The 24,082-nt window shown below is 54.4% G+C and overlaps 12 protein-coding genes and 1 non-coding gene across 13 annotated transcripts; 3 read left to right on the top strand and 10 right to left on the bottom strand.

Moving 5' to 3' along the window:
- Window positions 1-130: 130 nt before the first annotated feature.
- Window positions 131-2,122, bottom strand: BO95DRAFT_444000 (putative MFS transporter). Its single transcript, XM_025586784.1, has 2 exons — window positions 1,785-2,122; window positions 131-1,731 (listed from the first exon to the last, which is right to left on the bottom strand). Exons 1-2 carry the CDS (start codon window positions 1,816-1,818, stop codon window positions 218-220), a joined length of 1,548 nt encoding a protein of 515 aa, XP_025441109.1. The 5' UTR covers window positions 1,819-2,122; the 3' UTR covers window positions 131-217.
- Window positions 2,123-3,498: 1,376 nt separating this feature from the next.
- BO95DRAFT_443999 (interferon alpha-inducible IFI6/IFI27 family protein) lies at window positions 3,499-4,438 on the bottom strand. The gene has a single exon (XM_025586783.1). The coding sequence runs from the start codon at window positions 4,246-4,248 to the stop codon at window positions 3,736-3,738; it is 513 nt and encodes a 170-aa protein (XP_025441108.1). The 5' UTR covers window positions 4,249-4,438; the 3' UTR covers window positions 3,499-3,735.
- A 124-nt stretch (window positions 4,439-4,562) lies between these two features.
- BO95DRAFT_515409 (VOC family protein) lies at window positions 4,563-5,353 on the bottom strand (the record flags this gene model as incomplete). The annotated part of the gene is made up of 3 exons (XM_025591747.1): window positions 4,563-4,847; window positions 4,896-5,150; window positions 5,211-5,353. The coding sequence occupies 3 exons, from the start codon at window positions 5,351-5,353 to the stop codon at window positions 4,829-4,831; spliced, it is 417 nt and encodes a 138-aa protein (XP_025441107.1). The 3' UTR covers window positions 4,563-4,828.
- A 1,833-nt stretch (window positions 5,354-7,186) lies between these two features.
- On the bottom strand, window positions 7,187-8,422 carry BO95DRAFT_416106 (S-adenosyl-L-methionine-dependent methyltransferase; the record flags this gene model as incomplete). The annotated part of the gene is made up of 1 exon (XM_025584378.1): window positions 7,187-8,422. One exon carries the CDS (start codon window positions 8,420-8,422, stop codon window positions 7,187-7,189), a length of 1,236 nt encoding a protein of 411 aa, XP_025441106.1.
- A 642-nt stretch (window positions 8,423-9,064) lies between these two features.
- On the bottom strand, window positions 9,065-11,322 carry BO95DRAFT_416103 (putative acyl-CoA dehydrogenase). Its single transcript, XM_025584377.1, has one exon. It carries the CDS (start codon window positions 11,065-11,067, stop codon window positions 9,088-9,090), a length of 1,980 nt encoding a protein of 659 aa, XP_025441105.1. The 5' UTR covers window positions 11,068-11,322; the 3' UTR covers window positions 9,065-9,087.
- Window positions 11,323-11,880: 558 nt separating this feature from the next.
- On the top strand, window positions 11,881-12,441 carry BO95DRAFT_464824 (uncharacterized protein; the record flags this gene model as incomplete). The annotated part of the gene is made up of 2 exons (XM_025589091.1): window positions 11,881-12,147; window positions 12,355-12,441. 2 exons carry the CDS (start codon window positions 11,881-11,883, stop codon window positions 12,439-12,441), a joined length of 354 nt encoding a protein of 117 aa, XP_025441104.1.
- Window positions 12,442-12,958: 517 nt separating this feature from the next.
- BO95DRAFT_416098 (FAD-dependent oxidoreductase) lies at window positions 12,959-14,332 on the bottom strand (the record flags this gene model as incomplete). Its single annotated transcript, XM_025584376.1, has 1 exon — window positions 12,959-14,332. The coding sequence occupies one exon, from the start codon at window positions 14,330-14,332 to the stop codon at window positions 12,959-12,961; it is 1,374 nt and encodes a 457-aa protein (XP_025441103.1).
- Window positions 14,333-14,974: 642 nt separating this feature from the next.
- On the bottom strand, window positions 14,975-15,467 carry BO95DRAFT_171034 (uncharacterized protein). Its single transcript, XM_025580810.1, has one exon. The coding sequence runs from the start codon at window positions 15,420-15,422 to the stop codon at window positions 15,147-15,149; it is 276 nt and encodes a 91-aa protein (XP_025441102.1). The 5' UTR covers window positions 15,423-15,467; the 3' UTR covers window positions 14,975-15,146.
- A 55-nt stretch (window positions 15,468-15,522) lies between these two features.
- BO95DRAFT_t198 lies at window positions 15,523-15,633 on the top strand. The gene has a single exon. It is a non-coding gene; the product is annotated as a tRNA-Leu (tRNA).
- Window positions 15,634-16,258: 625 nt separating this feature from the next.
- BO95DRAFT_483080 (uncharacterized protein) lies at window positions 16,259-16,721 on the bottom strand (the record flags this gene model as incomplete). The annotated part of the gene is made up of 2 exons (XM_025590276.1): window positions 16,259-16,612; window positions 16,662-16,721. 2 exons carry the CDS (start codon window positions 16,719-16,721, stop codon window positions 16,259-16,261), a joined length of 414 nt encoding a protein of 137 aa, XP_025441101.1.
- A 320-nt stretch (window positions 16,722-17,041) lies between these two features.
- On the bottom strand, window positions 17,042-18,840 carry BO95DRAFT_443993 (putative O-methyltransferase). The gene is made up of 4 exons (XM_025586782.1): window positions 18,349-18,840; window positions 18,182-18,302; window positions 18,005-18,128; window positions 17,042-17,945 (listed from the first exon to the last, which is right to left on the bottom strand). The coding sequence occupies exons 1-4, from the start codon at window positions 18,514-18,516 to the stop codon at window positions 17,162-17,164; spliced, it is 1,197 nt and encodes a 398-aa protein (XP_025441100.1). The 5' UTR covers window positions 18,517-18,840; the 3' UTR covers window positions 17,042-17,161.
- Window positions 18,841-18,934: 94 nt separating this feature from the next.
- On the bottom strand, window positions 18,935-20,883 carry BO95DRAFT_515403 (MFS transporter). The gene is made up of 3 exons (XM_025591746.1): window positions 20,038-20,883; window positions 19,746-19,971; window positions 18,935-19,671 (listed from the first exon to the last, which is right to left on the bottom strand). Exons 1-3 carry the CDS (start codon window positions 20,635-20,637, stop codon window positions 19,073-19,075), a joined length of 1,425 nt encoding a protein of 474 aa, XP_025441099.1. The 5' UTR covers window positions 20,638-20,883; the 3' UTR covers window positions 18,935-19,072.
- A 289-nt stretch (window positions 20,884-21,172) lies between these two features.
- BO95DRAFT_474355 (cytochrome P450) lies at window positions 21,173-22,907 on the top strand (the record flags this gene model as incomplete). Its single annotated transcript, XM_025589794.1, has 3 exons — window positions 21,173-21,282; window positions 21,304-21,787; window positions 21,863-22,907. 3 exons carry the CDS (start codon window positions 21,173-21,175, stop codon window positions 22,799-22,801), a joined length of 1,533 nt encoding a protein of 510 aa, XP_025441098.1. The 3' UTR covers window positions 22,802-22,907.
- Between the last annotated feature and the right edge of the window lie 1,175 nt (window positions 22,908-24,082).

Here is a 24,082-nt window from a genome sequence, read left to right as displayed (position 1 = left end):
CTATCTTCCGAGGATCTTCCACGGTATGGGCTGGGTCTCATTAGTTTGTCTGCGGATTCAAAGCAAGTGACTGCTATTCTATCGGTAGGTGAGTTCGGCTTTGGCATGCTGCTGACTTCGGATACTGTCTTTGTAATGCGGTTGATTATTAACTATATAGGATTAATCACGGCAAAGTATTGTACATCTAAGGCATCAATCATCGAAATTTCACAGTCTATACACGCACGTTCCCATCACCGGCTCCTTCCTTCTCCGTCGAGGAAGGCAAGGCTTCAATCTCCTGCCGTTTCTCCAGCATCGACTGCCTCATGAACGGACTCCGCGCCCGAATCTCCTTCCCCCAGATCAGCACCAAGACCGGCGCAAAGGCCAAAGCCAGCGAGATCAAGGCCAGCAAAGTACTCGCCCACTGAAAATGCAGGGTATTGTACATGCTCTGCGCCGCGAGTGGCAGGAAGGCGGAGAAAACATTCTCGCCCAGCGCCACGGTGGCGACTGCACTCCCGGCCCAGTAACTGTACGCATCGACCACATAGTCCGCAATGCCGCACACGACCGTCACACTCCCGGCCCCGACCATGGCCAGCCCTACCGCTGGCGCAACCCACGGGATATTCGGGTACGAGGTCCAGGCATATGTGAACATCCCGCCCGCAATGCCCAGGATGCCGCCCGCCACGGCCGTGTACAGGCGCGCCTCGGGGATGGGGGCGCCGGGGATCTCCGTGTTGCGACGCGCGGAGTCAAAGTACAGTTTCGCGGAGTAAAAGCACGTGGTCCAGCCGAGACATTGGCCAACCACGATCGCGGCCTGGACATAGCCGGCCTGCACAGCGTTCCAGCCGTATAATCCGCTGAAAACCTGTTCCACGGTTTGGGTGAAGAGGTAGAGCGTCCCGACGGTGAAGGCGGACCACAGCGTCGAGACGAAAATTACCGACTCGGTACACAGCAGCTGCAGAGGCCGCTTGATGCTGGCCAGGAGCATTTGGTGGCTGGGTTGTTTGTTTAATTCCTCGCGTGCGTACACGTTCTGACCCTTGGCGCGGAGGTGGCGCGCGCGTTGGGTGAGAATCACGGCGCCTCGGGACTCTCGGAACAGGAAGTAATAAATCGGAAAGAGAGCGCCGAACCAGATCAGCTGGAGGTAGGAGATCCAGCGCCAAGACAGGTATTGGAGGATCGCGGCGCCGATCACGGGACCGATACTACTTCCGGAGAGGTAAGCGAGGATATACAGGCTCACGGGCATGTTGCGCTCGCGCTCGTCTCTCCAGACATTACCGATTACCGAGGCGACGGTGTTGGCGAGGATCATTACGCAACCGCCGCAGAAGAATCGGGTGATGACCAGAGTAGCGAAGTTCTGGGCCAGCCCCTGCGGAATAATGAAGCAGAGGAAGATTAGGTACGTGCCCAGAAAGCAGCGCCGGATGCCAAAGTCCTCCATGACTGGGAGAACAAGGAGAGAGAAGAATGCACCACCGATAGTCCATGATGTGACGGGCCAGTACGAGTGCGGGAAGCTTGCATCGCTGATCCCGAACTCCTCGTTGATTTGTTCGTGGGCGACGGTAATGATGGTTCCATTCATGAGTGTTGTGAACGTCGTAAACAAGGGAATCGCTGTGACAATCCATTTTCGATGAAGGGGCCAGTTGAGGGGGTCCCCCGGGTCATCGGATCCCTCCCATTCGAGAACGACGACGTCCGACTCTTGCGAGCTGGCTGGTCATGACGGTCAGTACTGGGCCATTGATCAGGGGGGAGACTTCACTTGCCTGAAGGCGTTCTTTCGAGGTCAGCGGTGGCCATTGTCGCCATACGATAAAGACGATGCAGTGACGTCTATCCGAGTGTGATTATATATGCGAGGATGGTGAATTCTAGTGGCTTCTGCGAATATTCCCGAGTCCGTCGGACTCGTGTATTGCCGCAAACGGAATTGAGAATTGTGAGCGAGTGAAGAACAACAGAAGGGAGGAAGTTCGGAGGATACATCGGGGTTGCCAGATTTATGTGAGAAGGACAATCTGCCCGTCGACACTTCGGCAGACGCGCCTCCATGGTGCTAAGATGAAGATCTGGACTCGGACAAGGCTAGATTTTTGCCTTCATGGACTCTCGACGGAGACTCGGAGAGAGACTTGGGAGGCTCCACCCGCTGGTAACTAGTTAGTCCACTGCACGGGCTCAGACGGTTCTCAAGTCACCTGCCGCATTCGGGTTAGTCGGTCGCTCTGTTCCATCTCCCCGATTTTCTTGTTTTGGTCTCTGGAGAGTTGATTCGGACCATTGCACCTACCTGGTGGTACCTTTCGTGTTGGCTGATTTCTTCAGCTAAATCCGCGCAGTGGAAACGAGATTCCTTGCAGCTCTTCAGTTGCGCATATGTGCAGTATGTATGTCAATGCCTGATACATCCAATCGAGAATACCGCCACTCCTTCTCCGAGCTTGCTGACAAGATGCAAAATCATGTCATTTGCATGTCATCCTGCTGAGAGGGATGGCTTGCATCCTGGAAGTCGCCGAATCTCTCGTGGCTAAGCAGGGTTCGCCATTCGATAACGAATGCAATGTAATATCTACTTCTCGTATCGGCTTGAGACCGAAGAGTCAGCTGGCGCAAGTCGGACTGGAATAGGCTAGCGGGAACCTTGAACGACATTTTTTGAGGGTCTTTTCTCTCTTCCGCTTGCTGCCAGGTTCTCTCTATGGATTGCCTCGATCCAGCAGGTCGGAAGCGGGTTAGCCGACTCGGTGGGTCTGGGACTTTTCCGCACCTAGCGGGCGCTTAGCGCGCCCTTCCCCCTCGTGCACTTCAACAATGACATTGTGCGGATGTGACAACCGCCTCTTCCGGCCTTCTAAACGGCCTTCCATGTCGGAATGTACAAAAAATACTTATCTCTAATTAATTTACACCATGAGCATTGCGTCTTTGATATATATCAGCTTCTTTCTTGCCACTGCCACGGGAGACAATTCAGTAGATGCTCCTATCTTATAAAGGTTCTTTATTCTCACCGATTCTCGGGGCATCAGTTGTACCTGATCACGGGAACCGCGCAGCGACAACGCATCTGCACCCACCCCACTATGACCTGATGAATTGTGCGCATATCGCGGAAAATTTCAGCGCTCTCATCATGCACGGTGCTTAAACATTTATAGCCGTTGATCTCTCGGCTTTCCCCACTACATGCAAGCTGCTACTGCACCGATTGAATGTGTTGGCAGCACGCTTGCTCGAAAACCCGTGCTCCTCGGTTTGTCAAGACTTGTTTCTACAAGCCCCACAAACATCAATCATGGACAAGTCAAGCGGGCGGTTAACGGACCCCTGGAACCGGATCCAGATCTTACATTGCTTAACTCAATCTCGGTTTGATGATCGGGTGCGACCGTGCGACCATCGGCGACGAGGGTCTATTCGATCTTGTGCATAACCAGTCTGCAGGCCTGCAGTTTAGGAGAATCCACTCAACCCGATTGATCTAGTGTAAATAGTACCTGTTCCTCTTGCAGATTCATGCAGCCTATTCTCAGACCACCGCAGGCACTACCCGCAAGAGCCGACCGGTGTACTATTCTCCGTGCGAAGCACAGCCGGTATGAACATTGTCTTCTTGGATTATGGGAACCCAGCATACAACCATCATCGATCAATCACTCTCAACGTCCTAAATCGCTCCCTCGCCACTCATTCACAGATTTCTAGCTTCAGATATCAATGCCAGACCATCCCCAGTCTCTGAAAGAAACCAAAAAGAGACCCTTTCGGCACATATCCCGCATACCGACTTTGCCACCACGCCGCAAATGACCCTTCCACCGGGCCCAACTCGGCGAACCCGAGCACCTCTAGCACCCACGGCATGAGGGCCACCAACACTCCCAGAGCCAGGATGGTAGTGTACACGGGGTGTTCTTGTGCGAACTCGAAGGCTTCCTCGGAGGCGCGTCGCAGAGCCTCGGTGGCTGCTTGGGCCATTGAGGCGTGTTGCTCGATCGCGTTGACGAGGCCCGAGAGGAGGCCGCGGGCGAGGTAATCGGTCCAGCCAGTTGGGTGGATGAGCTCGCTGGTGGATTTCTGTATCTCGGGGACGGTCGGAGTGGTGAGCAGTATGGTAAGGAGCTCCGAGACTTGCGGGGACGAGGTAGGAGGCGTGCTGGCTTGAGCAGATGCACGTGTGCGCTTGGTAGGGACCAGGCAGTCGAGCATAGAGAATATGACGCCCATTCTGTCGAGCTGTTCGATACGATGAAGGTAACGAAATTGTGATGGTGTTCAGTGAGCTTGGCGATGATAAGGAAAGGTGATTGGCGGGAAGACCTTCGGGGGTGGTAGATGAAAGGGGGATGAACATTGTTGTGATCGAGACAAGTGCTAAGATGAGGTCTTTATACCATGCACATCCCCTGTATTCCATCCACTGCGTGTTTGCATGGCAAACAAAGCTTTCTCTACGCGGATTGCCGCAGCAGCAGGATTGGCACACTTTTCGTGGCACAGGAGTTACCGCAGCTATTGATTCGTTATCCTTCACCCCTCAGCTTCTGAGGTAGCTTGGTGACGGGCGGTTACAGCCACTCAGCCCGACCGTACATTACAAGGTCAACGAGGCCGAAGCGTACCACGTGGCGCGTAGCAAATCCGAGCATAACATCCAAACCTGAATTAAAGTGTCTCCATTATGTGCTCACCCAGGTATATAGGCTCAATCAAGTCGATGTCACCGTCCTCCTGCATCCAAAACCGATCCACGCTCTGTCGACAACGGGCACTACTAATGAACTTCACGGGGTGACGATTGTTCTTATTACACATAATTGGAGATCCTATACCATGTCAGTAACCAGGCCATCGAACAAGAGACAACCACTTACTCAATCAGATTGCCGTCCGGGTCGCGACAATACACACTGTGAATCTTGCCTCGAGCCCCGGTGCGCTGAACAACCTCACCCCCTTCGAGAACCTCAATGCGAGCGTCCTCGAGAGCCTTCTTCACATCACTGACTTTGGTATCAGTCAAGAAGCAGAGGTCCGCACTGCCCGACATCACATTCTGGGCCTTGGGCTCGAATTCCTTGCCGCGTTCATGAAGGTTGATCTTCTGCGAACCGAAGATGAGGGAATGACTAACACAGATCAGCACGAGGGTTCATCCAGCCCAGATGCAGTGCATTGGTAGAGCAGACCGTTGGACCTCCGGACTGCTCGGAGAGGTGAAGATCTCGTGTCGCATTCCGAGGTGGGAGGTGTAGAAGGCCACCGTCGTGGGGATGGACCGCACCGTCAGCACCAGGTGGTCGAGGGACTTGATGGCGAATCTAGCTGTCATTCTGGTGCTTGGTAGTTCGATAGACAGGCTGTGAAATCAGAGACTGGGGGAGGTGACAGTGCACGTTATGATGCCTCGGTAGTCATCTCCGAGGTGGAGAAAGAAATGTCCGGCAAGACGGCAGGACGCCGAGCGGCTTCGAAAATATACTTAGCTCTATTGCGTCATAAGATCCATTCAGCTATCTAACGTGATATCTGGTTTGTGAGCATGCTTCAGTGAATTGCTTGACTAGACGCTCTCAGTGACTCTCTGGCCCAATCCTGAATGGTCTCAGATTCAAGCTTGTTCGGTTCACAAGGCCGAGGTCAAAACTCGAGCAGGAAAAAACCAAGATTGAGCTTGCGCCGACTTGAGTGACATTAAGCTGAGTTATTCATGCTGAGTCAGAATCTGTGCTCATAATTCCGTGTAACACCACAGCAACGTTCCACAGACAACATCACCATCAATCTAAGAACTCCACCAGTGCAATGCTGAAGCGTCGCTGAGTCTTGTTGGCCCTCTATTCTGTCCTTGCTGCGGGCTGATCGCAGTGCTCTCCTCGCTGTTGCCAAAGGCGGTCAATCTTTTTCATCTCGCGTTCACTCATCCGCGCCCATAAGCTCCTATTCGCGTCGTCGCGCTCAAACATTTCAGCCTAAAAACTTTCCTGGTCTTCACCTTCCACTGGCTACATTTCCGAAGTGAGATAGTCACGAGAGACTGAATACTGCCAGGATCACCTCTTGCTGCCTCAATGTTCTCTATATACTAACCCATTAGTCCTTCCTTCATTTCTTCTGCTTTCGGTCAGTCCTAGTTGCTCTCTTCTTTCTGTCACTTTCCCGAGTGTGTTCACCTGTGGCTTGCTCCTCTGGTTGTTGGTTGAGTGGAGATCTCAACGACTACCAGAAATCTCGTCGCTAAAGCCAACACTTTTCCCGCCTACAAATCGTCTCAGATGGAGTGTCCTGATCGACGTCTCGCTGAATAGACCGCAGAGATCATTGTCGGTCCCGCCTGGGGGAGCGGTTTTTCCCCAGTCTCGGTGGAGGCCGTGTTTCCTGCGTAGTCCAGTCGGTTTATTTCTGCCTCGGAGATTTTCCTTCTTTGTGTTGAACCCGTTCTGATTTCCCTGATTCTCCTTATTTTAACCGACGGTCGGGTAGACCCTCTTCCTTAACTTCTGCCAGATACCTACTCCGCATGCCTGACGGAGGATAATTTTCATTCCACCTGTTGAAGAATATCTTTGGATGGTCATTAAGAACTACTCTCAGGGTCTATCATACGGTTGTCGACTCCTCCCGAGCACTTAATCGTCTTGAACAATGCGAGTTGTCCATTTCGGCGCGAGCCGGTCTATGGAGGCTTGTCTGACGCCCACCCGAAGCTTGACCGTCGAATTGATCACTGCAGGAGAGCCTCCCAGCCTACATTTATTTGGTGGCAAGAGAAAAGATTCAGAACGGTCCTTTTGTACGGGGTCACAACAACTAAGGAACATTAGTAGGCTCGGTTGGAGCAAGATTCCCATTACACTTACACTAACGATGATGATACCTCTATCCTGTGGTCTGCTTTGCGTTGTATAATTCGCTGAAAGTGGGCATCTCTTATTAGGGATTGGCGATGCAGTCAGTTGACGTGGCTCGCCACTCACTTCCACTAGCATATTCGTCCAACTCCACATAGTGAAAATTTTTGCAGATTACGAAACATCAAAACTCATGCTGATATAGTCGAGCTGTCTCCAGCAGAACAAGTCTTAGTTGACCAAGGCGCAAGGTCAGTACTTCTTTTGACCAACTATCTGCATGGCGACCATTACATAAACCTTCCATTCAGCAATCACCTCAGCTTCCCAAAGAACTGCACCAGTCTCCTGCCAGTCGATGGTCTCGGCCCTCTGGATGCTGTTTTCTCAGCTACCACATGGTACGCCTGCAAAGCATTGACAGAAAATGCATGCGCTCCGCCCCACAGGAATAGCCTAAAGACACGATAGGTCTCCTCGCCCCAGCCTGCTACAATCTTATCTTTGGCCTGATCCAATCTCCTCGCCCATTCTTCCATTGTCCACTCATAGTCCTTCGTCTCCTGTACCACCTCATCGACAGCAAACCCATGCATCAACAACTCTCCCACCACATCCTGCACTGCCATATACGTATGCGTGCCACCCCAAACATACCGCCTCGTGAATGGGCTGACAGCGTACTTCTCCACCGCTGCCGAGCCATCTAAATACATCCTCCCTCCCACCTTCAGTAGATTCCAGGCCCTGCTTGCAAACCGCCGATAATCGGGCAAATGCTCGATGACCCCTAAGATCACGACCGCATCGAACTCCCTTTCAGACTCCCACACCCAAAAGTCCCCGACCAGCACGCGCCCCGGCAACTGCAACCTTTGCCGCATCTTCTCAACATACCGTGCCTGATATTCGAGCAATGTCAACGTGGTAACATGCACCCCTCTGGCGCCACAGTATTCCGTGACCCCGCCCCAGCCCCCACCGATATCCAGCACGCGCATTCCGGCCTCCAATCGCAACGCGGCAAACATCCGCGCGAGTTTGCGCTCAGCCGCATCCTCTATGCTTATCCTCTGTCCGTCTGTGTCCTGTTGATCGAATATCCCGTGCGTGTAGAACCGGTACCGCGTGTCGATGAATGTGAGGAACAAGTCGTCGCCGCGGCCGTAGTGCTCGTCGATTGATTGAGCATTCATATGGGTGCCGGCGCGGAAATAGTAGTCCCAGAGGAAGCGGAGCCGTTGGCGCAGGGGGACTTTATCCTCATAATCAGGACGGGATGCGAGGTGCGTCGCTAGGTCGCCGCTTATGCTAATGGTGCCTTTGATGTAGGCCTCGCCAACGGCAAGCTCGGTGATCGGGGTTCGGAGGGAGGCCGGGGTGTGGAAGGTGACGCGCCAACTTGGCTGGTGGGGCGGGTTGACGGGGACGATGGAGCCGTCAGGGAGTTCGATTTCACCGGGAGTGTTTAGCGTGGTGAGGAGAGGGGCGAGACCCGTGCGGGGAAGCTTCGCTGGTGGTTGCCCTGGGTGTTGAGTGGGGTACGTCATGGTCGTTGTTTATCTCAGGTGAGCTTCCGAAGGGTTTGCCGGCAAGGCAGGACACTGAGAGGAAACTTGCTGCTTTATATCATTTTTTTTCAGGTGCTAACAAGCTCAGAAGCAAGGGTTGCAAGTCTGACATTGTTCCATCCGGGTCGAGGCTGAAGGAACGCCTGCAGACGCCTATCTTGAGAATCTGACCAGTCAAAGAGGATAATCGTAATAAATCCCTGATCCGTACCGTGCTTTAGCAAACACAGGCTCGAATCCAACACTCTACCTCTCACATGCATTTGCGCGCCCGGTTATTCGTCCGGAAGGGCCTTCCCATGGTGGTGTTAACCCACTTTCTGCAGCGCTTGTCAGAATGAATACTAGGTCAATGTGTGGCGCGGCTGAGAATGGGAACCTAAGGAGTGATCGGCCGGCCATTGACCACATAGAGAATATGCTGAGGTCTTGCAAAGATACAATCACTTAATCAAAGCGTGATTTTCTTTAGCATTCCGGCTTGTTTGCATTGTTTGTGACCGGATTGGGGGCCTGCAGCCACTGGGCTATAACGATGTGCTATTGCAATCCACCGTTTGTGGCGAGGAGTCCTAGGCGTACAAAGGTAAATCCCAACAGAGAGAGGCTCGATCAAATGGTCAATCTTAGCATCCTAGAGATAGCTACAGCTTGGAGAGTTCTTCGTGTGTCGTTAAAGTGCCTCCAAGAAATATCTGCTTGTCCGCAGCAGACTCTTCAGACCATCCGATCGAAGGTGAAGCGACATGGATACTTGATATAGTGTTACCACTTATCCACCGAGAAGCAACCGCTTTCGCAACTTGGTTATCATCCAGAGAAGCATTGTATATCAGCAGCGTGCCGCATACAATCACCTCGATATGTTGCGTGAGTTCCCTTCCCCGGTAGAGGAGCTCTTCCGTCACGCGTCGGGAGACCATCGATCGCAAGGCATCCAAGCTTTGCTCAATATTTTTGCATTCGTGCTCGAATTTCGGCTTGCATACTGCAAGTACAGGTCTCACCCATGAACCCAGGACTGTCTCGATGATTTCCCCCTTTCCTAGACGCCTGTCGTTGATAACTCGGACCACATCTTCTGCCATCACATTGACAGTTCCTTCCCAGATAGCATTGACTGTGCAATCGCGGAAGATCTTGGCAATGTTCAGCAGCCCACCGTCTTCGTTATTCTCGCAGTAGCCCACGCCACCCAGACACTCCATGCAGGCGCGAAGCCCATGGACCGAATTCACGCTCACCGTACCCTTCATCACAGGAGTGATCAGACGAAGTAGAGCTGCAGCTGTCGCCTTATCTCTAGGAATCAAGTTAGCAGCCTTGGTACCTCGGGCCGTCAACTCCCAGTCTTGCTCGATGGTGCCCTGCAACGCAACGGCAAAGAAGGTGAGCTGCATTGACGCCCAGTACTTCACCGTCTCACTCGCCATCCATCGCACATGCAGTCGATTGTCTTGCAGAAGCTTCCCCTGTGTCGTCCGAATCTTACTGTAAGCGCGACAGATCGCCAGCCCGCGGCCCCAATACCCAAGGGAGCCGCCGGCCGTGTATAGCCTAGTGATGTTCAGGACCGTCGCAATCTCCTTAACCCCCTTGCCTTCTTCCCCAATCAGCCAACCTCGAACCCCCCTTAACTCCAGCTCAGCCGTGGGAAGCGATTTGGTGCCCAGCTTGTTTTTCAGCCGCTGGATGCGGATCCCATTCAACTCTGGTGCCTTTCCTTCGCCCCCAGCACAGCGGCGCATCGGCACGTAGAACAGACTGAGCCCCTTCCTAGTCTGGGCCAGCAACAGCGTCATCTCAGAGTCAGTCGCGCTGCTGAACCATTTGAAACCATCGATGCGCCACGGCCCCAGCGGCAGCCCATGCGCGTCACGGTCCCTGCCTTGCGCGCTATCGTGTGCAATCTCATCCTCCGTCAAGCGGCGGGCCACCGTCTCCGTCCCACGGACATCACTCCCGCCGCGACGCTCTGTCATCCACTGGCCCGAGGTCCACGCCACGGAGGGATCCCGCGCGACCAGCCGCCGATACGACTCTCGCAGCACCGCCCCCCTCCCCGGCTGGTCCCCGTCCGGGTCGTCCCGATGTGCGTGGAGCAGTTTCGCCGCCCCGTCGCTCATCGACGCCGGACACCCCGTCATCGCCGCACTGCCCGTCCACACATGATTCAACGCGAACTGGTGGACGCGTCGGTTCCACCCCTCGTTCTCTTCGTCGTACGCGACAGAGACTAGTCCTTCCTCCTGTCCGATCGCCTTGAGTCCACGCCACCCTTCTCCAACCCAGAGCGGGTCGACGCGGTTCTCTGCGCCAAAGGTTGTGAGGGGCCGGAGGATCGGGGGGTTGACCTCTGCGTCGACGGCGAGGCGGAGGACGGTGGGGTCGAGGGCCAGGCGGGAGAGGTTGTGGATAGCGGTTGTGGGCTCGGGGCAGTTCGGGGGAAGGTAGAGATCTAGCACGCGGGCGAGCGCGGTGTCGTCGCCGGGTGGGGACTCGGTGGCCGATCGTGGGTGATTGTTGGTGGTGGTGGAGGTGGTGTATGCGGGCGGGACGACAGGAAGCGGTTGGAAGAATCCGTCCGTGGCGGAGGAGGGTTTCTTCCCGTTGGGGGGCTCCATCTTTCGTGAGTGCGCGTACTTTCTTGGGGCGTATGGCACTGCTTCAATTTATCGCGGGGGTACGTTGTATGTACAGGATTGGATGAGAAGGTGGGCTTGGACGGTCGGTGGCAGGAATCTCTACATATACGGGTATGTCTGGCCAATTTCAACAAGCGGGGAAGATACCTCGGTCTAAAATGGTTTCTCCCCACCACACCATCCAGTCTCAGTTGCAGGGATTGTTATGGTAGCTGGTACTAAGTACCTAGGTATACCGTAGGGAAACCCGATCTTGAAATGCGTCAGGTGGATGTTGATTACGAGATCACGACCACCTTTGAGACTCGACACCCGAGGTCCACCCCGAACTTGGTACAGTACATGTGGCGGGGAAGGTTCAATGAATCGGTCTAGGCCCGAACACAATGTCAGCGTGCTTTGAACGCTCAACTGGTGTTGAGTTAGTCCAGTTGCTATGAGAAACGATCAACACTGTCAATCATAGACATTCCGTATTCTTTCTCTGAAACTCTGAAAATGCCGGTGTATTGTGATGCACTGGAGGGTCAGGTCGGCCGACAGTCGCTTCGGAATTACCCCGCACCCGCACCCGCACCCACACCCCGCAGATTCACAAGGAACTGACTGAAGGCTTACCGTGGACCACTTGTTGAGCTTCCAACTTCCTCTCCTGTGTCCACACATCCAACCGTGCTCACACACCTATAGGCTATGGGATTGGAATACCAGACCTTATTGTCGGTAATGTTGAACAGCCTCCATACCTCCCACCCAACAAACTCAATCAGCCGCCGTTAGTCCCACTTACACATGCTGTACCTTAGAAGAAAGCAAGCGCCTATTACAGTGGCGTCGAGCTCGAAACATCAAGCCATCCAAACCAAGCACTCTGCCCAGATCGCACCAGGTCTCTCCGTCAACTACTACAATGCCAGACGGAAGATCAAGGACCTCGAACTCAACCCGAACAGGCACGGCCTCCTGATTTCTTCACAACGGATGTTCCGTCTCGTCATCACCCGCAGCGCGATCGACTTGCGACGAGGTAGTATGCATGGTTTCCGTAAGGATCTCGACGTTTGTTTACTGAGTAAAGTTCCGGGCCTGCGAGGCGTACGATATGAACCAACCGAGCGAGCGCTTCCTTGAAATCCGGCACCCGGGCGGAAAAGATGTCAGATAGAGCGAGCATTGCGCAACGTGACCCCGACGGCGAAATACTGGAAGCACACCTGCGCGGCAGACATTGTCTTGGAGACGAGACGTATAATGACTCGATGTTAGGAGCCTTTGGATGTCCCGTACAGCCGAGGTTATCATTTGATCTCGGGCGGCGACGGGCGGCTCGAGCTGCTCCTGGCGTCGGACTGAGGGCATGGCTGGATGCTCAAGGTGGTTTAGGCTGGCCAGGGATGGGCGGAGTAGTGGTGATTGATGGTCGAATGCGAGCTGGAGACTCGGTGTCTGCAGTTTGAATGCGCCAAGCCTCAACGGTATGTTGTTCCCGGACTGGAGTGACGCGCGCCCTCTGTAATCTGTTGCCCTAAAATGGTGGCGACGAAAAAGAGAAAAGAAGTCTCTAGTGGAGGTGTACGTGGTTTGCGGAGGTACGGTCATTCGTGAGTTCATTTTCACTATCTCAGATGGGCTGACTGACTCTTTCCCACCCACTCGCAAGACCTTGGTCACTGAGCTTCTGTTGAGCAAAGTGTCATGTCTTTGATCTACTGTACCAACGGATTACACATTCGATCTCTTTATGAACAATCAGTCGAAATATCAAAGCGCATGAGGCGCACAGCTACCATGAAACGACAACTCAGAGACTACAAACAATATGACAGCTTTCTCTCCGCATCTCCCTGTCATCCAGAAGCGATGAGCGACCTCACATCCCCTGTCCCCACGCCGCTCGCATCTGCTCAATCACGGTATCCGTATACCCCCACAGCAAGGTCGAGTAATCCGACGCCCACGACAACCCCGTGTAGAACGTGCGATGCCGTCCCTGCAAGCCATATAGTCCGCTGTAAAACCCATCCCGAATCTCCTCCGCACTCACACTCATCGTCGCCGGCGTGTGGTCCCCCCAGGTCACAATCTGCGGCTTTCGCGCCGTCGGAAACGTACCTTGGGCGCGGAGCCGGGCGAACGTCTCCACCAACAACTGCCGCGCATCGGACGCGGTGAAGAACTGGTTCCCCACTAGCTTGATGGTGCGGTATCCGGGAACGCGCTGGGCGTCGATCCGCCAGATGAACGGCTCGGATGGCACGGACAGAGGGTTGTCTGGGTCGATATTGAGGAAGTTTACCCCTTCGACGAGACCGGTGTTGATTACGAGGGCGGCGTAGTACGTTTGGTGACGCCAGCGGGCGAAGAGGTCCGTTTCGTGCGCGTCGAGGTCGATGATGCTGCGCAGGTTGTCGAGCGTCACGGGGATGGTGAGGAGGAGTTGGTTCGCGCGGATGAGTCGCGCTGTGCCGTTGGCGTGACGGACGGTGACCTCGACCCCGTTGTGGGTGCGACGGATGGATCGGATGGTCGTCTTGAACAGGAGGTGAGGGGCCAATTCCTTCGCCGCCCGGGTGTAGATCTCGGCCATGCCGTTCACGGGGCGGATGTAGCCTTCTCCCAGGGCTTTGGCGTGCGGGACTCCGAGGTATTGGACGTGATAGAGGGTCATCGTCTTCAGGATGTCGCCGCAGCCGTGATTGATGTTCGGGAGGATGGTGTCTTCGAGGTGGTATTTCTTCACGAAGTCGCCGAACGGGAGCAGTAGGTTCTCTGGGACTGGGTCGGGTAGGTCGTAGACCCCGTCGTTGAGGAAGGGGAACTGGGCGATAGCATCGAGGTATGGTTTCAGGACCTGCTGCTCGTCAAAGGGCTCGACCGGCACCTTGGCGCCGGTCCTCAGGTTAAGATACTGGTCCGTGGACGAGGCGGGCACGCGCACTTCATACGTGACGTTGAGTCGGTGTAGATACGCTCGCGTCGCGCTGGTGTTGAAGAGTCCCTCGACCCCGTAGTTGATGGGGATGTGTTTGGCTGCATAGAAGGTCTCTGCATGGCCACCCAGACGGTGACTGCGCTCGACCACGACGAAGGACTTGCCCAAGTCCTTGAGGCGGATGGCCGCGTAGGTGCCGGTGCTTCCTCCGCCCACAATCACCACATCGCGAGTGATCGTCTCGGAAGCCGCGTCGGCCTCGGCCCCAAGGAGACACGCAAACAAGCCAAACAGGCTGAAAGCTATTGTCATCTTCGTTGCTGGCTGGAGATACTATCTACAGCAATAGCGAAACGTTGGGTCGCAACACAATGCGATGCGCTCACAGCATCGCTCGATTCTACCCTTCGAGTAGCTCTTGCTCAATTCTGATGGCTATACGAAACTCCGCCATAATCATCCCCGTTTCCCGCCCCATGATGCCGAGGACAGACTATCTCGACACCACGCACCATCGGATATCACCATCCCGCCCTCTCTCCATCTCGCCGACTTTCGATAAAGACCCGTCCTCCGCGACATTCCTTGAGGAAACGATCAGAATTCGCGACAGCGCATGTGGACGCGTGCCAATTGTCGGTCGCGGGCACTTTTCGAGTTGCGCCTTTGAAGATGATGCTGTTCAATACAGCCTGTGAGGACAAATGATCGAGGACAGGTCTGTGGGTTTCGTACACGATGCTCCAACTCCGCCAAGCCGGGCGGCCAACACAAATAGTCATCAGGTGCTCATGACCCTCCAGGCATGTGCTGATGTTCTAGAAGGCTGACCAGATGAGGTCGCTATAGAACCACGATGTGGATGCCTTCAGTCGAGTCTGATTTCGTCCCAAGGCAACACGGATGTCACTTCACGAGGATGGTGATCGAGAACAGGACGCAACATCGTTCGGTTACAGCAAAGACCCCGTGCGACCGAGATACAGACCGGCAGAGCGCAACGTTGCACACGATCTGGAGACAGGTCATCCGCATATGAGGATGCCTGACAATCGGGGTTGCCGAACCCTCATCCGCCCGCGCGGCGCCGCCCCAATCGGGCACTTATCGTGCGATAACGAGGCCATCAATCGGGCAATTGCTCAAGGTCGGCGGATTTGAGCCCTGTGCTGGCAAGGAGCGAGAGAATGGTCTCACAGGTTGGAACTTTGTTGTAGCATGGCATCTGTTTTGGTCTGGCTACCATTTGTATCGCCCGAGCAGGGCTTCTGTGGTGACTTTCCGCCGAGCTGGTGATGGCCCGTCGGCGGTACAGGGCCTGGCAAGAGCTGAATGCTACCAGATTGTACGGGTGTAGCGTTGCACGGTGAGTTGGATGTGCCGATACGAGGTGTATTCTCATTTGCACTTCCGTGGTTCAAGGTTGTTAGGGTGCGATCGAAAATGGGTCCCTTTTTCTCTATGTTATGTTTCAAAGACAACGTCACTGTTACATCAATTAAGGCAAGATGGCCGAGTTGGTCTAAGGCGTCAGGTTAAGGTTACCTTAGCACACAGCTTCACAGCTTCCTGATCATCGTTTGATGGCGTGGGTTCGAATCCCACTCTTGTCATAATTTTTTGCACATTTTCCAGGTTTCCTTCCAGCCGTGGCTAGAGCTTCGGCTTCACTCATGTGCATATGCGGTTGTCCTTTGCTTTCTTCTTATTTTCTTTTTCTCCTTTAATTTTGTCTGGAATGTTTTAGCACTCGCAGTCGAACTAGAAGTCGCCTTATCGAAGGTCGCCTCCGATTGTGAATACACAATCAACGCGCGCTACAGCTTAGTAAAGTATCAACTGAGGAAAGGCAACAACATTCGTAAATCAGTAGTGCAGATAGAAGTCTTCTTACACTTTTCAAATTCTTTCAAGTCATCCTAGCACTCGCCAATCAGACAAAGATACTTCTTGAGAAAGGTCATCGGATTGCGAGCATACAAACAACCCCGCACTCCAGCTCAACAAAAGACATCAACTGAGGAAAGGCAACAACATCCGTAGCTCACTAGCCCGCCATTAATCTGAGTGTTTATGAAAGCCTCTCAGCCCCCCCCCCCTCCCATACTCCCCAACAGGCATAACCCATCAACCCGCCACCAATATACCCCCTCCCCAACCATCAACCACACTACAATTCTAACCTCGACCCTCGCACCTCAACCCCTTCACCAAACACCCCACCCCCCCTGTCCCAAATCAAGATAAAGAAAGATACCCACCGCGCGCCCACCCCATCCACACCACCCCGACCCCCGCAGCAACAACAGGCACCACCCCTTCCCGCACCCGCACCGTCCGCCACACGCCCACCTCGCCAACATACAACCCCAGAACCGCCCCGAAACTCAGCAGCGCCAGATCGTACACGGGCGCGTCGTGGATGTGGTACGCGGCCGCGCCCCGGATGCCCACCGCCAGCAGGTTGGCGTGGCCGTAGACGTGCGCGAGGAGCGGGGACCGGGCCGGCGCGTTCGGGCCCGAGAAGGCTTGGATGGAGGGGAGCGGGCGGAGGTAGGTTGCCAGGCTGTGGGTTAGGGTGGCTAGGGTGCTCTGGTTGGGGTTATTATCTATTGTCGGGCAGGGGGGGGGATGGACATACGTAGAGGAGGAAGTAGGGGAGGAGGCCTTCTTCGTAGGGGGGGAGCCATGGGGTGGTCATTTTGTGGAGGATGGGTTTGGGTTTGGGTTGGCGAGGTTGAGTTGAGGGTAGTTAGTAGTTGGGGGTTGGGGGTTGTGGTTCGAAGGGGGGCATAGGAGAGATGGCTTTTATAGGTACGGTAGGTAAATATTGGTCGGTGAAGGAAGAGACTCGAGGTGTGGAGTCCACGTAGTGACGATTTCCCTGCTTGCTCTGTGGTACTTGCTCTGTGTGAGGTCTTCGTATGCTATACCTCTGGAAGAGCTACTGCCAGCGTCTAGCGCCGCATTATCCTTATGATGTTAGGTTCCTCCTTGCAGGCAAGGTAAGTCACCTGACGACAAAATAATACATTCCTGACATTCCTTAGCATCTATCCTGTCATCCCAAGATAACACCGTTCTCTGTTTTCAAGCATTCCCACTCCCACGGTTACAGAGAACATGCGACCAGAAACGTCCTCAAGCCTCCAACATCGCCTCGATAACCCCATACCCCTCCATCACCACGTCCACCCCCGTAACCACCAAGCCGGCCCGCCGCAACAGCTCCGTGGTATGCCTCTCCGTCCGCTCCATGGCCGCCATAAACACCATCATCACGATATCCATCCTCGCCAAAATCCGCGGCGCGTGCATCTCGGGCACAATGCCCCCGAACAGCCACAGCTTCGAATACCCGCTCCGCATCCCGGCGGCCACGTTCCGCAGGATGTCCACCACCTTATCGTCCGGCCAGTTGTGGATGATGTGCTTGAGTAGGTACACCCGCGCCCCCTGCACCGGCTGCGGCGTGAAGAAGTCATACGGCACGTACTCGATAGTTGGGTCCCGCAGGTCCGCGGGGATGGTCTCGATCACCGAGCGCTGATCCTGGAGGACGATCTGCCCCGTCTGCAGCGGGGAGGGGAACTTGGTCTTCAATACGCGGAGGTCGTGACCCATGCCGCCGCCGACATCGACCAGCAGGGGCGCATCGGAGTCGAGGGTGTCAACGCCGCCCGTGGTAATGCGTGTCCAGACGGGGTAGCTGTCGCTCCAGTGCTGTTGGTTGCGCTTCGTGGTTTGGAAGGTGTTGAAGTCGCGCGCGATGGTGGGGTTGGCGGCGAGCCATTGGAAGAAGCTGCGGTCGGTGTGGAAGCAGGATTGGAAGATCCCCGAGGGGCTGTCGCTGTCGGAGGGGTTGCGGTACTGCGTTGCTTGGAGGTGGTCGGGGAAGCTTTGTAGGTTGGGGGCGATGTTGCCGCTGTTTGCGGGGCGGAAGTGTTAGCGAGCTCGTCTGATCGGCAGGCAGTCAGGACATACAACATGCGAAACCCGGCGGCGAATGCTGCGGTTCCAAGGATGTTCGAAGTAGGGGTTGCCGTGTAAGCCTCTGGGCTGGATTCGCGCACGACGCCAGTGCCGGTGACGACTCGCATGAGTCGAGCTGAGGGTGGTTAGCTTTGGTTGAATCAGAGCGTGCTGGAGAGCTGAGCCTACCGAGGAGGCTTGATTCCGCCCCCGTCTGCTCGGCCAGCTGCTGAAGCCTCAAAGACCCATGGCTCAGCTTCTCGAAAATGCCCAGGTCACTTGCGGTTCGAAGACAGGGGAAGATGGTAAACTGCAGTTGTTAGCTTGCGCTTCCGACATGAAGGAGCGAGCCAGACTGTTGTGAAGCTCTCCAAGGCCTTATCCCCGGGTCTCTGCAGAGCATTGATGACAGACTGGCATTGGAAAATGGCAGCTTTATGTGCTGTTGAGTCGTCGAGGTTGACGGTGTTGAGCTGGGCAAGGGAAGCTTTAGCCTCGTCGACTTGGGGATTGAAGTCGCTCATGCTGGATGGATGCGGTGCCTAAGGCAGAAACCAACCCTTGGCTTGCTCACCATCCGACCAACACTACCGTTTATCATGAAGGCTGGCTTTGGTGGTGCGGATTAGCTTCCAAGTTCGACCTTCGCCTGGACCATTCATTCTTGCCAAGCTGCACGCCACTCTTGACTGCCTGGATTGCCTGATCAAACCGGCCTCGTCGATTGTTCGAAACACCCCATATCGTCGCCTTGCCGGAAAACGTGCGACGTGAGAGAGGCGGGGAAAGCGCCCTGCGTTGCACTGTGAACGGATCATTGTGCCACACTATTCATTACCTCAACAACCTCGCTAACGGTTCACTACCTGTGGTTGCACACGCTGGTGGGCGCACTTACGGGTAAGACCTCACCACGCCTCACTCCGGCTCTGTATCAATTCCCAGTCATTTATCTTAACATGGCCCCGTCCAGCAGGCATCACCAGTTTGTCTCACTGTACTCCATCAGAGCTATGTATCGTAAGGCCACCGATCTACAACGCGCTATTTGCAGACAATTCGTCGATCGTTGAGGTGACCCTAGAAGGTAACCTCGAACTTCGTTCGAATCTTCTTGCCGTAGTAATAGAAAATGACCGGCACCGGTAACATGAGCAAGGCAATGAACCCGAGCAACGAGTTGCCCCATCCCAGCCCCAACGTCGCATACATGGAGGGACCTGCAAGTGGCAGGAACGCTCCGACGAATGATCGGACCAGGGTGTTTGCAGCCACGGCAGACGCTGCGTAGGGGCCAAACGCATCAACCATGTATGACTGGATGGGCAAAAACGTTCCGATCATACCCAGCCCGATCCAGCCCAACCCGATGATGGGCATGATCCAGTGCACATGCCTGTCGACCGACCAGCCGTACCAGAACAGACCGATAGGCACCAAGGTGCTACCCGGGATCAGCAGAGGCAGTCGGAACTCAGGCTCTGATTGACCGTTGTTCTTCACCGTGAGTCGAATCTGGGTCTTGTCGGACAATGCGCCGAAAATTGCCATCCCAATGGCAGCACCCACCCCGACCCCGATATAGACCAACCCGTTGTTACCCTGGGTGAAGTGATATGTGGTTTCGTAGATGTGGGTGATTGTCGTGAAAAGCAGGTAGAGGTAACCGAAAACGATTCCTGTGATCCGGAAATAGTGGTTAGAGACCGCAAATCTGAAAACAGCGAGCTGCAAAGCCTGAGTGACAGCTAACCAATATAGATTGAGAATAGCGCTACTATTGGGGACAAGAAGAGCATTTTCAGCGGTCGGACGATGGATTGAACGATGTTGTTCTTCGCATTGACTCTCCGAGTCTTGTCGGAGTAGAGGTTGGGATTGCCAGTTTCCTGTTTCAATCGGCTGACTTGACGCTGGAGTAGCACAGGCTCGTAGGTTTCCGACTGGAGGAGGAGGGTAAAGACCAACGCGACACCTGACTGAGAGAAAGAGGGGATGTCAGCACGTAAGCAGAATGATAGATGAGCCAAGCAGCTCGTACTCACCACGATGGCAACCAGCCAAAGGACCCAGCGCCATCCTGCAGCTTCGGAGAGGTAACCACAAGCGATCGGTCCTAGCACCGGACCCATGAGCGGACCTACCCCCCAGATGGCCATGACCAATCCTCTTTCTTGGGGAACAAAGAGATCACCGATCGTGCCCGCGCCCAACGTCATAGGAGCGCTACCGAACAGGCCAGCGAGCATCCGAAAGGCCAGGAGAGCACCAAGATTGGGGGCTAGAGCACAGGCGATGTTCCACACAACGAAGATGGCCGTGGTGATTTGGTAAACGCGCAGGCGACCATACATCTCCGACAACGGAGCAAGAATAAGGGGGCCAAGGCCGAAGCCGATCAGGTAGATGGAGACTGAGAAGGAGCCAAGAGTCCTGTTGGTGGAGTGAAACTCCTTGAGGACTAAGCCCGTGGCGGGCGCCAGGATGGATGAAGCCAAGGGAGTCAAGAAAGTCAAGAACGAGACACTCAAGATATTCAGCCACTTCTTCTTTCTCGGCCAATTGATTGGTCTGGCTGGGTCGTCGGGGCCATCCCAATCGACAACTGCAGAGTGGACTTCCACCTTCATAGCTGGTCGTACCATCTCCTCAGGTATGCGTGGTGTGTCGTAGTCGACGTTGATAGTGTTGCTTGCAAGGCGTCGGCGACGTAAGAAGGTGTGTGTTGTGAACCAGAGGTGTATCTGCGTTCCATCTGCTTTAAAAGACCGCAGCACGTGCCTCCCTTCGCGTAACCAGTGGTGAAACCCAACTTCCCACTCGGGGGATAATAAGGTAGGACACTCAGCGTGCGTCCCCTGATGAAGATGGTTGGTGAAGGTCGAAGTTGGAGTACACGAAAATTCGAGGAGAGTGGAGGAGAGAAAGTCTGGAGCTGAAAGAGGAATAGGAATTAGGAGGTGATTCATAGGTTGGTTGGTAGACGTCAGAGATTCGGGATTCTCGCCCGAATGCCAGACACTGCCCACTTTCCGTTTACGTACATTGTAAATTACTCAATGGCTCAAAAATCTAGAAATATACCCCAAATCATGGTTTGGTTATTGGTATATCTGACTCACCACGTTTCATGCAACTCTGTTCCGTAAGCTTGATTCAAGCCTCTGGCACACCACCATCATGTCGTGGGCTGTAGACTATTCTCTCATGCCGCTCAAAGGAGTCACGTTTGGGGGGATCATAGCAACAGCAATAGTGGTTGCGATACTAGTAAGAGAGGTTACTGTGGAGTAAGTATCATAGGCTAACAGATTCATCCAGTATGCCGTCCTCACTGCGGTATACCTGCTCAAATTCCATCCACTTGCCAAGTATCCAGGACCGAGGCTTGCAGCCGTGACTCGCCTAGTACATTCCTACCATTTATTATCTGGCACGGTGGTCCGGTTCGCCCACCAGGCTCATGAGAAGTACGGCCCGGTCGTGCGGATCGCACCGGATGAAGTTCTATTTACCTCCAGCAAAGCATGGGAGGCGATCTACGGCCTGCAGCCTGGTCGACTGGAGATGAGCAAAGACACGCCGCTGTTCCGGGGTCCACGAACGCCTCATGCCATCGTCACGGCCGAGCATGATCTCCATCGCCTCTATCGGCGGTTGCTTTCGAAGGGCTTCTCCGAGGCAGCCCTTCGAGAACAGGAGCCCGTAATCCAGGGCAAGATTGACCTGCTGTTGGCACAGCTGCATGAGGAGGCGTCGAAAGGCGTCGCGCCGGAGATGACCTCCTGGTTCAATGTGAGCGGACTACATTCCGAGCCAATGACTGGCGCGATACGCTCTTGAGTGTCACTGTATGACCGTCCCTACTAGTTCTTCACGTTCGATCTGATTGGGGAGCTAGCTTTCGGGGAGTCCTTCGGGTGCCTGGAAAGCTCCACCTACCAACCATGGGTCGCCATGATCTTCGAGGTTATGAAGTATCGGGGCTTTATGCAGGCCCTCAACTACTATCCCTCTGTGTCTAGCGCGCTATTGAGGCTCCTCCCCAAATCCTACGCCGAAACCTTCGCCACTCACAAGCAGCTTACCCATGAGAAGGTCCAGCGAAGGATCGAGAAGAAGGTGACGTACAACGACTTGACCGCCAACCTCCTCAACCCAGACCACAAACTGGAGCGATACCAGATCGACGGTAATTGCTCGACGCTCATTATCGCCGGGAGTGAAACCACCAGCACAGCCCTGAGCGCTACAACGTATTATCTCACTCAATACCCAGAGGCCAAGGCTAAGGTGATCCAGGAGGTTCGAAGCACATTTCAGAAGCCAGGGGAGATCACTTCCATCAGTGTGAATCAACTAAAGTATCTGCCCGCCTGCTTCACCGAGGCTATGCGAAGATTTCCGCCCGGGCCCGCCGTCTTCCCTCGACGAGTTCCCAGGGAAGGGGCCTGGGTTGCGGGGCACTGGATCCCCGAGGGCATGCAGGTGGGCATCTGCCATTTTGCCGCCAACAACTCACGTCTCAATTTTCAGGATCCTAAGAGATTTGTCCCGGAGCGGTGGTTGGGCGATCCGGCGTATGCGAAAGACGATCGACACGCGATGCAGGTGTTCAGTGTCGGGCCCCGCAACTGTCTTGGGCAAAGTCTGGTCAAGCTCGAGTTGCATCTGGTGCTGTGTCGATTCATCTGGGAGTTCGACTGGGAGCTGTCCCCGGAGTCGGAGAATTGGGACCACGATACCCCGGTCTTCAACACCTGGGGGGTCAAGCCTTTGCGCATCTTTCTCACCCCGGTCAGCCGTTGAGCGTCTGGATACGTTGCTGTGCAAGAAATATGGTTAAGGTTGACTTTGTGTGGCAAACTGTAATTTCGGAGGTTTTTCGGGACGGGCGAGACTGTCACCACGGATAAGCTTCAGCATAGTAAGGCTAACCAGCCTGTGACGTGACCGAGCCGTACCCCATCTCAGCGCTCACATTCATTGAATTCCAAATGTCGAGGGTAGTATGAACAAGGATCTTGATAAAGAATCGAAATCGGGCTCAATGTCCGGGCACACAACTCTCTGCGTCTTAGCCGTTGAAAAGAAAGCACGGGTTTAATGGTAAGCTTACTCGAATTCACACCGAACGCACCCAGAGCCACAACATCAGAATCGAGTATGACCCCCGGTATGGATCGGAGAATAATGGTCCACTAGACTAAAGACCCTTCCAACCCCGCCTTGTGCCAGAACTTAGAGTGTTAGAATATTGCCACTGAAGCAAACGGATGCTGCACTCGCCAGGTTGGGTGCGGGGCAGAAGGATGAAGGGGAACAACGCAGTGACACAGTAAGGCAGCAGCCCCCTGGCTTCTGCCGTGCCTGACCGCCGTCTTGGTTTGTACTTTTCTGGTAGTAGACAGGACAAAATCTACACAGCATGAAACATTTAACTGTGATCATATTCGATGCCTAACCTGTAGGTGACAAAGATTCACGTGAAGCTGCTCTACTTTCGTACATTGGTGGTTGGAGCAAAAAAAAGAAAATAAAACATACAACAGAAGGGATTCGCTGGTGGTCACCCACCCAACTACTAACCTCCCGGCGTGTGGCTTAAGTACGGCTGAGCGGACGGGAAGCCCTGTTTTCCACACCCTGTGGTCGTATGTGCTTGCTTAGTCTTTTACTATACTTACAAGCACAAAAATCTTCACTGCCAGAGCACTTTTCATGCGTATAAATTTGCATTTGTTCTGGTACGAGCTGATGCTCTCTACCACATTTTTGTAGATGATGACGCCCCACTTAACGTAGGCTTAGTTGGGACCGTGAGATAAGAGAATTGCGGATACTAATTTGGGTGTCCCTTATAGCAGACAGCTGATGTGCGGTGATATATGTTGCCGCGGGAAGACACCCCCATCCACCTTCGTAATACAAAGGGTCTTAAAAAGCACCCCAATAAAGCGCTTCATGCTCCAGTGGCGGCATTCTGAACTGACGTAGCCCATATCCATGATCCCAGCAGGTGAACGCACACCCTCAGAGATCTTGGTATACCACCCGCCCCCCGACCCCCATCAATGTATTGTTGCGCAA

Source organism: Aspergillus brunneoviolaceus (assembly GCF_003184695.1).
Source record: "Aspergillus brunneoviolaceus CBS 621.78 unplaced genomic scaffold BO95scaffold_43, whole genome shotgun sequence".
In the NCBI taxonomy this organism is placed as follows: Eukaryota; Fungi; Ascomycota; class Eurotiomycetes; order Eurotiales; family Aspergillaceae; genus Aspergillus; species Aspergillus brunneoviolaceus.
The sequence above is the reverse complement of the archived record's forward strand: the minus strand, read 5'-3'. Positions and strand labels throughout refer to the sequence as shown.

Coding starts and splice junctions, on each gene's coding strand:
- BO95DRAFT_443999 (XM_025586783.1), bottom strand. CDS start 4,248: ATGGGCGTCATATTCTCTATGCTCGACTGCCTGGTCCCTACCAAGCGC.
- BO95DRAFT_444000 (XM_025586784.1), bottom strand. CDS start 1,818: ATGGCCACCGCTGACCTCGAAAGAACGCCTTCAG. Junction 1,732..1,784: donor CCTCGAAAGAACGCCTTCAG/GCAAGTGAAGTC, acceptor CGTCATGACCAG/CCAGCTCGCAAGAGTCGGAC.
- BO95DRAFT_416103 (XM_025584377.1), bottom strand. CDS start 11,067: ATGGAGCCCCCCAACGGGAAGAAACCCTCCTCCGCCACGGACGGATTC.
- BO95DRAFT_443993 (XM_025586782.1), bottom strand. CDS start 18,516: ATGAGCGACTTCAATCCCCAAGTCGACGAGGCTAAAGCTTCCCTTGCC. Junction 18,303..18,348: donor CCTTGGAGAGCTTCACAACA/GTCTGGCTCGCT, acceptor TAACAACTGCAG/TTTACCATCTTCCCCTGTCT. Junction 17,946..18,004: donor GCCGCCGGGTTTCGCATGTT/GTATGTCCTGAC, acceptor CCCCGCAAACAG/CGGCAACATCGCCCCCAACC.
- BO95DRAFT_171034 (XM_025580810.1), bottom strand. CDS start 15,422: ATGAGAATACACCTCGTATCGGCACATCCAACTCACCGTGCAACGCTA.
- BO95DRAFT_515403 (XM_025591746.1), bottom strand. CDS start 20,637: ATGGTACGACCAGCTATGAAGGTGGAAGTCCACTCTGCAGTTGTCGAT. Junction 19,972..20,037: donor TTTGGCTGGTTGCCATCGTG/GTGAGTACGAGC, acceptor TCTTTCTCTCAG/TCAGGTGTCGCGTTGGTCTT. Junction 19,672..19,745: donor GCTATTCTCAATCTATATTG/GTTAGCTGTCAC, acceptor TCCGGATCACAG/GAATCGTTTTCGGTTACCTC.